Source organism: Crocodylus siamensis, chromosome 3, assembly GCF_052110815.1.
Source record: "Crocodylus siamensis isolate JL-2025a chromosome 3, ASM5211081v1, whole genome shotgun sequence".
Lineage (NCBI taxonomy): Eukaryota > Metazoa > Chordata > Crocodylia > Crocodylidae > Crocodylus > Crocodylus siamensis.
In genome coordinates this window covers 168,008,564-168,023,881 of record NC_143397.1, presented here as the reverse complement: position 1 = coordinate 168,023,881, position 15,318 = coordinate 168,008,564, and the positions used below count along the sequence as shown (strand labels likewise).

Genomic DNA, 15,318 nt, shown 5'->3' with positions numbered 1-15,318 from the left:
ATTCAAGGGTAGAATGTACCCCTGATCTGGAAAGTAACTGTAAGTATTGCATTTTTTTACTCAAGAGATCCACCACTTCAGTGTACTCAAAGTCATATTTGCTTACTTTAAGAACGAACAGGATATGTTTACTGGCATGTTTGTACTGGCATGTGCCTTTCCTTTAGATTAAGCCAGTAAGGCTGAGAGGGGGATACTGGTATGTGGGTAGCTCACTGTCTCCATATGTAGGCTAGGGACATTACACATAAACTAGTTTAAGTGATCAGAAACTGGTTTAAACCTGTAACAGAACAGATGTTCAGTACACATAAACCAGTTTAAAAATGGTTGAAATTGGTTTGAGATAAACCTGCTTGAATGTAGTATCAGATTTAACTGATTTGGGTCAAGCTGGTTTAGCAATGTCTGTCCCAGACCCCTTCTTGGTTTAAGTTAAACCAGACTCCCCTAGCATCTCAGCATGCTCTCTGGGCTGGGCTTTCTGCTCCACAGCAGAGCTGGCCCGTCTCCTCTGCTCCCTGGCTGGAGCTCTGGCAGAGACTCTAGGTATCTGCCTGGCTTCCCCTGCCCTCCTCCTCCCCTCACCGCTTCCTACTAAGCAGGGATTCCCCTCCTCCCCTCTGCCTTACCCAGACACCTCTCATGAATAGCTAGCAGATCACATGCTGGCTATGGTTCATGTTGTGGGAGACTGGACAAAGGCAGACAGGACTATATTCGCTTAGGACTTTTTGGAGCTAATCAACAGGTATCTGGTAATGTCCTTCTGTTCCTTCCTTGGAAAAAGTTGTTTGAGAAGAGCTTGAACTAATGGAGAGAAGCTTTTGTTTTCTTTGTTTCCTTAATGGGCTTATAAACACTGAGTTAGGGGTGATAAACACTGTGTTATCAACTGCTTGCTGGACTGCTCAGAAAGGAGCAGGCGGGAAACCCCTCCCTAATCAGAGTGTTCTGCTGGGCCCTGACCATGCCTCCTCAGCTCAGCACTAGCGAAGGGAAGGGAAGGCTGCTGTAGCATGCCCTGGCTTCTAGCCTGAGCCACTGCAGGCATGTACCTGCATTTCTGAGATGTTTGTATGGTTACAAACTGGTTTAGCCTAGCCAGGTTAGACTAACCTGCAAAGATGGAATCAATTCAGGCTCAGGCTTCTTGAATGTCTATCCCTGGCCATAGTGCCCAGGCTTTTGCACCCTGGAGAGGTCATACCATCTTCACTTTCTCTTTCATATGAGGCTTCTGTTCAGTGAGCTGATGTCTCACTTACCATAATTGTATTATCTCACAAAACAGACAGATGCCTACTGTTACTAAACTCCTTCTTACCTGCAGACAAGCAGAGCTAAAAGGGAGCAAGCTGAATTCTGTTCTATTTTAGGCAGTATTCAGGAAATGCCACATTACATTTGTGCAAAGTTAAAAATCAGGGATTTTACAGGCATCAATAAAACTGTAGCATAAAGACTAAGAACTGAGAGAAGTGTCAATATTCTGTAGAATTTGTCTTACTGTTCATGAGGAATAAAACACAAATCAGCTTGTACCCCAAACACACAAACAGAATTTGTAGGGTTAACAGTTTAATCATAAAACAAACTCACATAATACAGAAATCATCGAGAGAAGAAAATGTGCAATCCATAATGTCTTATTTGACAGTGTGAGAGGCAAGAGTTTGTTAGAGTGATATCTTTTACTGAACCAACTGCATAGTTAGGATAGAGTGAGACAAGCTTTTGAATGCAAGATATTCTTCTTTGGGGTCACTTTTCTGAGCAGAACATAATTCTATAATTAATAGGTGATACTTGTACAGTAAAGAAATCTCTGGAACTTTGCACCACTAAAGGGTAATGGTTGTATTTATAACATGATCACATGATTTTGTGACTTTCAATAGCATTTATAATTATACATGGTAAGGTAAAGGCAATCAGATTTTATGCCTTTTATTTTATTTTTTTATTTTTGGTCCCATTTTGTGGTATAAGATGTTGACTCTGCCCAGATGCAAAGTACTAATCTTTTCTGGTGTGATCTGGCAAAGCAAATCCTCAGGTTTTCTTCATGTGAACTATGAAATTTCCAGATTGTATTCATCATATGTATGCAAGGTCCATGTTTTAGGAAGGAAATGTGGCTGCAAATCCTTAGCTATTAGGGAATATATTAATGCAGGGGCAGACAAAATACGGCCCGTGAGCCAGATCCAGCCCATGAGGCCATTCTGTCTGGCCCACAGCATCCCTAAAAAAATAGAAAATTAATATATATCTGCCCCTGGCTGCTTGTCAAAAATGACAGAAGCTAGGGGCAGTAGGACCCAGGGGGAGCCAGTGGCAGAACCAAACACCTGCAGCAGCAAGTCCAGTCCCCAGTCCCGCCCTCCCACCCCAAGTCTCAGCTGACAGCTTCTGCCTAGTAGGGGCTTCTGGAGGTTTCCGGGTTGGGGCTGTTCCTGCCTTCCTCTGTGGAGAGAAATACAGATAAGAAGGAGGTGGGGAGGGGGGGGCATTGGAGGACAGTGGGCAATTGCTTCAGTCCTCAGGGCTGGCCAGGCCAGCTCCTGCAGTCCTGGTGCTGCAGTTGGGAACCACATGGTGTTGGAGGCTGGCCGGCAGGTGGGCAGGGAGCTAGCAGGCAAATGGCTGTGGCAAGCAGGGGGTAGTGTCAGTGAGTGGGCGTGCAGAGCACAGCAACAGTCAGGCAGAAGCATTGGGCCACCCCAGGGCCAGCACTGCCAAGGCCCAGAGGAGGGCAGCAGGAACGTGCAGCTGGGCTGCCAGGAGCTCTGTGGAGCTGAGCCGGCTCCCTTCTCTCCCTGCTTGAGCAGTGCAGCCCAGTTCCACAGAGTCCCTGATAGCCTGGACCCTGTATTCTTGCCACCCTGCTCTGGGCCTCAGTGGCGTTAGCCTCAGTGCACCGATGTGGGCCTCATGCTCCTGCCCCATTGTTGCTGCGCTTAGCACGCCCGCTCACTGCCCCTTCCCCCCCACCTGCTGTAGTCATTTCCCCGCTCTGCCCCTCCCCTGCCCGCTGCACTGGCACCACGTGGTTCCCAGCTGCCGGTCCCAAGATGGTGACCGGGGGTGGGGCAGCTGTCAAAGGGCAGGGCTACCCATGTGGTCCTCAATGGCTTGCCAAAACTCAGTAAGCAGCCCTCCGCCTGAAATAATTACCCGCCCCTGTATTAATGGGTTCCAAATTTACCCTATCTGCTAGCTCTCACACAGAAAAGAGGCTGCTTGAGTTAAAATATTAGTTGGGGATTAATGAAGCAAAAAATAAGAGATTTTCTGAGATCCAGCAGAGGTAGACACATCTCTTCTTCAGTTGAAAAAGTATTGAAACAAGTTGCAATATGAAGGGATTATTTTAAAACTGAATTTTTAACCGTCTTGTAACGTGAAGCAGCTGTGTGCATAACTGTAAAAACCAGTAACGCTGGAGGGAATGAAGTAGGTAGAGTTTATGAAATGAGAGGTTGCAAGATGTTTAGAATTGGTCATTAACAGGCTTTATCAGCTGTTATGTAGCAAATACAAAAGACATTCATATTGTTATGATATTTTTATGGAAATTCGGAAATCTGAGTGTGGCCTGTGTAGAGATTGAAATGAGTAAATCATACAGTAACTTGTAAATCTAGTAAGTGAAAAGAGAGATGGTTTATCAAGCTTATTTCCTAAGTCTTGGTCTCTCTTGTCTCTTCACTAATAAGATAATGGTTTACTACCAGAGGCTATTGTAAAGCCTCTCTAATTTGTGCTCATAGCTGAGAGAACCTTTTGGCAATTAAATGCCAGTAAATACATTAATGAAAGGCATTCTTTTTCTGTACTAGATGTTTTAGTCTCATTTGAATCCAGTATCACAAGGAATTTGGGTGTTTAAAAAGTGCAGCTGATCATATTTTTACTTACTTTAAAAAGATTCAGATTTGTATATGTCCTTATACTTTGGGCCTACTAAAAACACAAGAAGAACTTGCTTATTTATGTTTCACTTTTGTTCCAATTTCAGATGATCATTCTCGAGTGAGACTGCAGCCCATTGAAGGAGAAACAAACTCAGACTACATCAATGGAAATTATATTGATGTAAGTATACTGGGGTAGTCAACAAAGTTAATATTCAATTAAGAGGCAGTCTATGTTATTTTCACACTTTATTGATCATTTGTAATAGGTTCCACAGTTGAGCAGGATTTTGGCTGCTAAGCATTTTTGGAAAACACAGTCAGAGGAATGTGTGTAATAAAGGATAAAAAATAAAATGCCAAAGATTTGTCAATAAGAAAATGAAAGCAGTCATTTCCCCAAAACAGCCATGTTTTGAAATAGAACCTTGTGAGTAATATTATCTGGCTACTTTGTCTTCTGATGCTTATATGGACTAAGGAAATGTTATTTTCATTTTCTGTCAACAAGTTGGCATAATTCCACATTTAAAAGAAAGCTGTTTGCATATTAATGTGACAAAACTCTGTAATTCCTAATGCAGTGATTTGCAATCTCTTGTCATCTCTGCACTTTTAAGTCGCCTTCAAAGTATAGTCTGCAGCTGTTAACCAGTGCTTCTAATGCAAGCAAGACATTTCATTAAATATGTAGGCTGTTTAATTATTGAAGACTGCTTCTTTGTTCATTCTGCATCATGTTAACTTAATGTTTTACATTAGAATAAATTCTTTAAGAGACAGCATGTTTTTTTGGTTGAAAGAATACACTCAAAAGTAAAATTCAGAATCATTAGGAAGTCAATACTATATAAAGTCTGAAATCTGGAGATGACAATTTTTTGTGATTTTAGTGTTCACAAAGAGATTTAGATGTTATAGTGCTAAAACAACTGTTTATTAAAAAGCAACCAACCCTGAATGGATTCTTCTTCAGAAGGGATGCCTTTTCATAAAGGTGTCACATGCCTGATCTGCAAGTTAAGATATTGTTACTGGCTTTGACAAGGGAATTTAGTCAATTTTTTTTCTTTATTGATAGCAGAGTAGTAGACTTGCTGAAACCAAATTAAGCTACCAATTTTTTTCTTGTAGATAATCTCAAGGTTATTTGTTTATCAGGGTATTTACTAATGTGTTGAGTGGAAATCAAGTTAGACTTAGATTTCTACTCTATCCCGTAGTGTTTTACACATTTATCAAGAGGTAAAGAAAAAAAGCAGACATATATCTACCTAAATGTCTAGCAAAACTGTGGATAAAATGTATATACCATTATATAAAGAAAAGCTGGCTTGGTGTTATGGAGTTAAATTTGGATCCACATTCAAACTTTCCCAACATTGAAAGGAAATGCCAGACTTTAAATTCTGGTTTTAACCTGAATTATACCTCAGGACTATGATTTTGATCTAGGTTTGAAGTTCCACAAAATATGTAGAAGGAAAACTTTGATCATAAAAACCTCTTTATAACTGTTTAGACCACTCTTTCCTAGTCTTAGAAAAAACAGGATGGGGAGAGTAGGATTAGATGCCATCGTACTTAAAGGCAGAAATGACTTTAGGTCGTAATTCATCACAGAAAGTGCAAAGCATGAAAGTGATAAAATGTCAACCAGGTGGTAGGAGCTAAGAAGCCAATAGGCAACAACAGTGTTTGTCTATTAGTAAGAGTGTTGGATAGTGAGGATTCCACTGCAGTTTCTCCATTCCAGATGCTGCGATACCTGTCTCACATAGGTAGATTACAACAGTTGCCATGTTGTCAATAGAGCTGAGTTACAGCAAAAGACACACCTTTAAGGCTAGGGACAGAAATTAAACATAAACCAGTATAAGTGATTGAAAACCAGTTCAAATCCGTAACACAACAGAAGCTCAATGTACATAAACTGTTTTCAAAATGTCCAAAATTGTTTTAAGATAAACCTGGATGGATGGATGTAGTATTAAGGCTTAACTGATTTAAGTAAAATAAGTTTATTGCACTTCCGCCCCAGATTACCTCCAGATTCAAGTTAACTCGCAGTCTCTCAGCATCCCAGGATGCTTTGCACCTTCCCCACAAGGTGGGGGGGCCTTAGTCCAAGCTCTCTGCAGAGAGGTATGCTCTAACACCACCAAGCTTCTGGCCTGGGCCACTGCAGGTGTGTGGCTGCATTTCTGGAATCAAAAGTGTTCACTTCCTTATCGTTCAATCTATGCAGTTTAGACGAACCTGCAAAGATTGAATGAAGTCAAACTCAGGCTTTTTGACTGTCTGTACTTAGCCTAATGGTGTAGGCATAAGCAAAACTTGTTTAGTAAGACTTTCCCTTGACATAAATCTCTCAATTTCTGGTTTAATAGGATGAATAGATCCAACTCCACAGATAGTAAATGGTACATGGACAGAATAATACAACTCTGTCCAGGACTGCACAGATACATTTCAGTTTAGGGGTATTCAAAGTTTTCCTGGCTGCTTCAGTAGTTCTTGTAACTTTTTCGTGTAATAACCCTTTGACCCCTTTGAAGAAGCCACAAGAGTTCTTCAAGTTACTTCAGTCATTTTTATCATATTTTACACCCATCCTCCTAATTATCTTTGTGCTTACAAGTGAATGTTGAATGTAAGCTGTAACTTCTTCCTTTTTTTGGTGTCATAACCTAACCATTATTTAGAGCTTTTTAGTATTAATATTTTTATAACTGTTCGTACTGGTGCACACATTAAATCTCTGGTAATAGTCCCATAATATCAGAAACATAAATATTAACACAAATTATATTGTTCCCAGTTTGCATCCCAGTAAGAGCCAATATTCAGTCCTATAAACAGTCTTTCTCAACCTATGGGTTGTGACTCAAAAGTGGGTCGCAAGAATATTTCAGAGGTTTGCAAGCTACAGCAGGGCAGAGGGTCGGTAGGAAGGCACCTGCCCCTTCCAGTGGTGGAAGAGGGCAGGGGAGAGCTGCGTGGCCAGTCTGGCAGCACTGGGGCCAGTGCCACGGGGGTAGGCTGGCTGGGAGACGCTGCTCTGGGGGTGGGAGGGGCCAGAGGGCTGTGGGTTGGGACAGGCCATGGATCTTTGCAAATGGGTCCCAGTAGTAAAAAGGTTGAGAACCATTGCTATAAAGAATCCATAAATTGTTAGTGTCTATAATTCACCCAACCTGAGATTAATTTACTTTTGTCTTTGCAGAGAGAAACATAAAATTATTTTTGTGTTCTTTCCATTCAGATACAAACTAGTCACATGAAACCATTTTTTCAGAGAATTTATCACCCATGTCCTCCTTCTCTCTCCCCTCCCCCTGCTTTGTTGTTGTCGTTGTTCTTTGCTTTTTAGAAATTATTTGCAAACAGATCATAGAGGGTACCCAAGCTAAAAGTCAATCTAGCTGTCAGACAGGGGACTGTCATCGCATTAAGTAACATTTCACAACCCAAGTATTGGTGTTCTAGGCTTGCAAAAGGACTTGCTATTATTAGCTGCAAGTGCTGCTGGGAAGTTCATACTAGTACTTTTCAAGCCAACCAGGAAGAAGGCAGTCCCTAAACAAACTGATAGTTTAGGGACCCTTACATTTGCCCTTTCACAGAGCAAATTTGCTGTAGGTTGGAGAGAACAGAATTTTGTTATTAATATGTAATTTTTATTGTCATTGTATTCTGTAAGTTAGCCTGTGGTCCTAGACAGATGTGACATATGAAGTGCTCCAGGTATCCAGAAATGTTCCACAGAGTGAACATGGCCAAAGACGTGCTTCAAAAATGTCCCTCAAAAACAGGGGAACATCTTTTCAGCACTTCCTTTTGACTTGCTTCCTGACACATTTGTACAGGCCAGCAGTCCTCTGGCATGTCTAAGTCCTCTTCTCCCTCCAACCCTTACAGTGGACAGCCAGTGACCACTCTTGCGTGCACTCGGCTGTCCTTGTGAACCTCTGGAGGCCTGAGACATACGCTATTTTAAAGTGTTTGTGGCGGGAGGGGTTGGGGTGCACATCTGCACAGTGCCAAATTTGAAGTGCTTTGGGATTCAGAGCACTTAAAATGCATGTCTGTCTGTAGCCTTTGTGAAGTTGTATTCATACAAGCACACCCATCATGCAGAGTCTGCAGATTAGTTCACAACTTTTCTCTATTTATTTTAGGGTTATCATAGGCCAAATCACTACATTGCTACGCAAGGTAGGTTTGCCTCTTTTTATATTTCTTATTGGTTAAGTGCACTGTAAGAGATTGTATGCAGAGCTATAAAAATGTGTAGGTTTGGTTTCCACTCTTCAATACTTGTTTTTCAACAACACAGAATGAATTCAAGAACTTGTTACATCAAGCAGCTTAATATAGATTCTCCAGCTTCCAAGTGCTTAATGTAGGGTTTCCTTTACCTTTGCATCCAACAGTTCTGTATATAAAACTCAAAGAATATTTAATCCCAGTAACCTTACCCACAAAGGCACGAATGATTAATGAAAAAAATCCTATTCAGGGATTTCTCTTAGGTGTCTCTGTCACTTAGGCACTTTTTGAAAATTTTAGCTGACAAGTTTTAATGTAGGATGTGAAGATGTACTAGTTTTGCAACAATGTGGAAAGCAGATTTGATTCCTGAAAGAGACAGGAGAGACTTTTTTTAGCCTTCCTTCAAATGTTTGCTTATGAACAGATAGATATCTATTCCTTTCGTTAATGCACAAAAGAGTTTTTCAAATTTTAACTCTTATCAAAGATGTAACTTGCCCATTTTGACATAGTTCTTATTTAACTTTTGGCCAAGATCATAGCTGGAACAGATGAGAAAGTTGTCTACTATGGGTTTTGAATCATAATATGAAATGCTTAGAAAGTCTCTTCTGCTGCATTTGCTCGGAAAAGGGTGTTGGATAGAATACATGTGAAAACTTGATTGCCCTTCCACTGCTGGGAGGGATATTTCTCTATAATAGGTATGCTATAATAGAGCTTCCTGAATTTGTCAGTGGATTTGCAAAAGGTGTGAGCTGCACCTGGGTAATGAATTTATTTCAGTATGTGCATAGTCTTCTAAGAGCACCTGTTAGGAAATACAGTTTCATTTCTCATTTATTGGTCAGAGAAACAAGGTGTGCATTCTGAGGACATACCATTAAGACAAACTGAGCTGATCATCTTAAATAAGGGCACTTGCATTACCACTTCCACTTGAACAGCCTAATTTTTGCAGACCACAGCCCCTGATATTACCAGAGGCTATTTAAACCTTCCCTCTGTAATGTAGTTGTCATTAGTCCCAAATCATCTGCTGCTTCATTGCAGCCTCTGTTGTCTGATGTCAGTGGGGCAGGACCGTGGTTTAACCTGCTTAATCTACCACCAATGTCACCTACCCTCAGCGACCCACATCCTCCAACCTCTCTACCAATCAACTCAGAAACAGAAACTGGGATATTCTCTGAAGATTTCCTTTTCTCATTTTTTTGTTTTGTTTTGTTTGTTAGTTAACATGGCTTTCTCACTAAGCAACTTTAATAGTTCCATTTGTCCTTTGATTTATGGTGCTATTGATTTTATTGGTACGTGAAAAACTGAAAACAGCTGCATTGTCATTTTGTTTACAGTCCAGATTATATAATCAGAGGCCCTTTCCAGGTACTGAGCTCCATGTTGTACAGGTTAATCCAGTCTATTAAAAACTATTCTGATAATGAGACGTTCTCTGAAGCCATTTTAAATACGATTTCTTGGCACTTAAACAACAAATACTGAGTTTTTGATAAATTTATTCCCAAGGCGTCTAAAGCCAACCTAGATAAAAGAATTTTTAAGAAGTGATGGGTGCATTAGTGAAATTTAGGGTAATTTGAATATTAGCTACTATGGTTCCAACCAATATGGCAGCAAAGAGAAACAGCAAGATGGTGAGGAGAATAAAGAAGCTGAATGCAAGTTTTCTTGCAAAATTTAAAAAGAAGTGACTTCAGATTTCAAGCTTTTTGAATGCTACCTTTTTGCTCTGTAATTATGCTGTGCCCCACATGATGGGCTTCTGTTTAATGCATGGCACTCTTAGCTGCCTCTGCAGTTCAGATAATTATGATGATATAATATGCAGTATGAAAAGATCTATCAAGAAAGAGAATTAACAAGAAAATGGACAAGCAACATGATACAAATTCAGATTGTGTTTGGATTTAGGTCTCAGAATGTTTATAGATGAGATTTTCACAAATGTCTTTCTCATGAATTTAGGCATATGCTTAGTTTCATCTTAGAAGAAGTGATGAGTACTAGTCTTTGCAGACCTATTTCTTGATCCTGGGTCTACTGCTTGCCTTTTGGGTGACTTTGGGCAAATTCTTTCTCATCCCTGTTCCCCACTTGTAAAATGGGTGATGACACTAAGCTTTTCTTGTCAAGCACTTTGAGAACTAGTGCTAGAAGTGCTTTATAAGAACTGAAAGATCTTGCTGTCCAGCCTCCTTATTTCCAGCCAAGACCCTAGATACGGTGTGATATCCCTTCCTGAAAGATTCAACCAAAGTTATGGTCTCTATTTTTAACAGTGCTGGCAAAGCATCCTGAAACTGAGCATTTCTTCTGGATTGATACATAGCCCTTACAAACATAATATAAAAGAAAAAGGAAAAAAAAGGTTCTCTGCCTGTTTGTCAGTTTTAGTTGTAAACCTGTCACTGAACATACCCAAAATTGCTCATATTCCTTTTAAGACAGTTCCTCATAGAAACATGTAGGCACATCGATGTGACACATTTTGAGCTACATGTGTAATTCCCCTAAGATATCTCAGTCTTCTGAATCCTGTCCCCTCAACACACACACACACACACACACACACACACACACACACACACACACACACACACACACACACACACATTATTCTTTGCAAGGAAATATCGTTAGACAAGTCATTTTTAGGTCTCTGTGGAGTTAGCATGATTGATATTTAATTGTCCTAGTGTTCTTCCTCAGCTGCATTCAACATATCAAGTGTTAATGAGCAAATATAATTGTATGCATCTAAAAAGTGGCAAATTGAATCAGTTTGTAATAGACTACCAATCTGGTTTTAACAGAGCTGGGAGTTGCATAATCACCTGTTTATTAGAGTTTTACTGTCTTCCGTAATAACCAGAGTTTGCTTTGCAGACCCATATCTTGAAGCATATATACCAGTGCTGCTATTCAGCTACTATTGGGCGGGGAGGGGGGTGGGAATGGTTTTAAGAGAAACAGCAAATAGGATGTATTTGTATCTAATAATCAATGGAACTTTTTTTTTTTTACTGCATTATAAGTGGAACAAATTCAAAACCTGCAGTTTGGATTAGGAAAAATTAGCATCTCTTTTCTTCTGTGCTGTAAATTTAATGGGACTGATAATATGAACTTGCTGTTAATGAAGACTTTTGGTGATTTGCTGTAATTGGCACTGGCAGATAGAATATGCACCTGAGCCTCCTTGATAATAAAGAACCCTTGTCATAAGTCAGTGCAGCAGGTCAGACAGAACTAACAAGCAGGTGCAATTTAAAAAACATCACTTGCTGCTTTTTCTCCCTTTCTTCCATGGTTATAATTCTTTAAACAATTTTTCACTGCAGGATACTGAGTATCTATATGAACTATCCAATTTATTGTCAGCAAGTTTTGTTTCCAGGAATTAGGTAGTCAGTGAATTTCAGCAGGACCTTTTAATAAGAGACATTAATGTCTATGCTTTACTTGATCTCCCCGTATTGGTCAATTTTATTGTCTCCAGTTGACATTAACCTATTGTTCTTCTCGTATGTTAAATGACTATTTGACCATGATTAGAAAGTAAAAAAAAATGTATATTTATTTCTTATATTTTTATATTTAATTATTTTCCCCTGACTATTAATTCAGTGAGTTCTAACAAGTTTCGTCACTGCTAAACTCACTAATATCATCTATCTGTCTTGGGGAAAGCAGCCATAATGTAAGTGGAAGCCTGGGCCTAGGTGATTTATTTTTAAAATATAAAGCTCAATGATTACAAAAATATTGTGAAGTCAAGTGATCTTTTTGCATTAAATCAGCCCAAAGTAGCACCTCAAATCATTATGTCTTTCTTTTCCTTTTATACATCTAATTTTAACACAGACAAACCATTTCATAGATTTTCATAGACATTAGGGCTGGAAGGGACCTGAGAAGATCATCAAGTCCAGCCCCCTGCCCAAAGGGTAGGAAGTCAGCTGGGGTCATAGGATCCCAGCAAGATAAGCATCCAATCTGCTCTTGAAGGTGTTCAACATAGGTGCTTGAACCACCTCCGATGGCAGGCTGTTCCAGAGCTTGGGGGCTCGGACGATAAAGAAATTCTTCCTTATGTCCAGCCTGAAACGGTCTTGTAGTAATTTATGACCTTTCGACCTCGTCATCCCTTGGGTCACCCCTGATAAACTTATAGGTGGCCATCAGATCACCCCTGAGCCTATGCTTTTCCAGGCTAAAGAGCCCCATGGCTCTCAGCCTGTCGTCGTAAGGTCTGTTTTCCTGACCTCTAATCATGCATGTGGCTCTTCTCTGGACTCTCTCAAGCTTCTCCACATCCTTTTTGAATTGTGGAGCCCAAAACTGGACACAGTACTCCAGCTGCGGCCTCACCAAGGCTGAGTACAAAGGGAGAATGATGTCCCGGGATTTGTTTGAGAAGCATCTATGGATGCAAGCCAATGTTTTGGTCACTTTACTAGTCACAGCATCGCATTGCAGGCTCATGTTCATCTTGTGGTCAATGATGACCCCCAAGTCTCTTTCTTCCATTATGCTAGCCCGTGTATCACTGCTGAGCCTATAAGGATGCTGCAGGTTTTTCTTCCCAAGGTGGAGAATCTTGAATTTTTCAGTGTTAAACACCATCAGGTTCTCGTCAGCTCATTTGCTGATCCTGGATCACCCGCCTGTCTTCTGGCGTGGATGGTCTGTCCCAAAGTTTGGTGTCATCGGCGAACTTGGCCAGTCCACTCCTGACTCCAATGTTCACATCGATAATGAAGATGTTGAACAATATGGGTCCAAGGACACAGCCTTGGGGGACCCCACTGGTCATAGGGCACCATGATGATTGACTTCCATCACTTACCTACCCTCTGGGTCCGACCACGGAGCCAATTTCCCAGCCAGCAGATCGTGGTGGACCCAAGACCACAATTGGCTAGTTTTGCCAAGAGGTGATCATGGGATACCAGATCGAAGGCTTTTTTGAAGTCAAGATATATGACATCAATCTCTTCTCCCTTGTCCAGGTGATAGGTCACCTGGTCAGAGAAGGAAATGAGATTGCAAGACCTACCCGCAACAAACCCATGCTGGCTATCCCTTAGGATGTTGGCGTCAGCCAGTCCAGTAAGGACGGCTTCTTTAATAAACTTTTCTAAGGTTTTCCCCAGGATAGAAGTCAGGCCTATAGTTAGCCGGATCCATTTTCCTCCCTTTCTTGAAGATAGGCACCACATTGGCCTTCTTCCAATCTTCAGGCACTTCACCAGAGCGCCAGGAGTTTTCAAAGATTCGTGCCAGGGGCTGAGCTATGATGCTCGTCAGCTCCTTGAGTACCCTGGGGTGTAGATTGTCAGGGCCGGCTGACTTGAAGGTATCCAGCTTCTCAAGGTGTTCCTTCACAAGGTCAGCATTAATGGAGGAAAGGGGATCTCCTTCCCTCCGTGTCCCGTAGTGGGCATGGGCATCCCATGGGACTGTTGAAAGACCAACGCAAAGTACCAATTTAAAAGGTTGGCTTTTTCCTGGGCATCAGTTGTCAGTTGCCCCATCTGGTTCAGCAGGGGTCCAAAGTTGCCCTTGCTTTTCCTCTGGCTCCTCACATATCTGAAAAAGAACTTCTTATTGTCCTTGATGCTCGAAGCTAGTTGGAGTTCAGTTGCAGCCTTGGCTTTCCTCTTTTGCTCCCTGCAGGACTGGACCAGTGCAGAATAATCCTCCTTGGAGGTGAATCCCATCCTCCATCCTTTGTAGGCCTTTCTTTTTAGCCTCAGGAGGTCTGCTAGATCCCTGGAGAGCCAGGGGGGCTGCTGTGCCGTCTTGCTGCCTTTCCTCCAAGATGGAATCGAATTAGCTTGTGCATTGAGGATCGCTCCCTTGAGGAGCAACCACTTTTCTTGAACTCCCCTCTCCCTGGGGCCGTGGTTCCTTAGGGCCTCACTGACAAGCCTCCTGAGCTTGTCAAAGTCAGCTTTTCTGAAGTCAAGGACTTCCACGTTGCTGACTGACTTGCCAGCTTTACAGCGGATGGTGAAGGTGATCAGCTCATGGTCGCTGACACCCAGCTTCCCATCAATCACTAGGTCACCGATTAGGTCATCCCCAGTAGCCAGTACCAGGTCGAGCAGTGCTTTACCTCTCATTGGCCCATAGACTTCTTGAGGCAGGTAGAGGTCATCCACGCACAAGAGGAAGCTTTGCGACTGCTTGGATTTTGCTGAGTGATCCTCCCACGAGATGTCTGGGTAATTGAAGTCACCCATGACAACCATAGTTTTTTTATATTGTTTATTGTTGACATGGTAAGACCAACTCAGGTTTCCTCCAGGAAGATTTTTTTACCTCTGAAAATAAGTATTTATAATGGAAATGTTTACACAGTGTCGCGGGGCACTCCCGCGCCCCGCTCCTAAGGAGATGCCCAGGAAGAGGAGAGGCCTGGAGCAACACAGATGGGGGTTGCTGGGGCAACCAGGCCGGTCATGTGGCCAGGAGGGGGCAGGGCCAGGCCCTTATAAACAGCTAGGCCAAAGCCTAGGGAGCAGTTCCCTTCTGGCTGCCGCAGAAGCAGGAGCTCTGCGGCTGAGCTGAGCGGCCAGAGCCGGGGGTTGCAGCCTTACCCCTAACAGGCTGCAATGATGCAGGGAACAAGATCGCCCTGATGAGAGGTAGGACGGAGCATTGGCTTTACGAGCAGGTAGGCTCTTCGTTGATTTTGTTACAGCCGTTCGGGCTTGGCTTTAAGTTACAGTTTACACCGGAGGACCGGGTGAGGCTGTAGGGGAGCGAGGAGGCCTCAGCGGGGCTCCCCAGCAGTTTGGGGGCTCCGGGTGCCCAGTAGGGGCACAGTGCCAGGGGGCCAGGCACGGCTGCGGCCACCTGAGCCCCAAGCGCGGGAGGCGCGCGGCGCGGTGAGCGCGGTACAGGCCCCGGAGAGGGCAAGGCCCCGGAGAGGGCGCGGCGCGGTGAGCGCGGTACAGGCCCCGGAGAGGGCAAGGCCCCGGAGAGGGCGCGGCGCGGTGAGCGCGGTATACAGGCCCCAGAGAGGGCGAGGCCCGGAGAGGGCGCGGCGCGAGGAGCGCGATACAGGCCCCAGAGAGGGCAAGGCCCGGAGAGG

At 42.7% G+C, this 15,318-nt stretch overlaps 1 protein-coding gene across 6 annotated transcripts in view; it reads left to right on the top strand.

Moving 5' to 3' along the window:
* PTPRM (protein tyrosine phosphatase receptor type M) overlaps window positions 1-15,318 on the top strand; it is a 745,518-nt gene that overhangs the window by 661,182 nt on the left and 69,018 nt on the right. For all 6 annotated transcript variants that reach the window (XM_090039711.1, XM_090039716.1, XM_090039712.1 and 3 more), the window contains 2 exons: window positions 4,025-4,101; window positions 8,102-8,138. In XM_090039711.1, coding sequence (XP_089895837.1) covers window positions 4,025-4,101; window positions 8,102-8,138 — 114 coding nt within the window. The remainder of the gene's footprint in view (window positions 1-4,024; window positions 4,102-8,101; window positions 8,139-15,318) is intronic.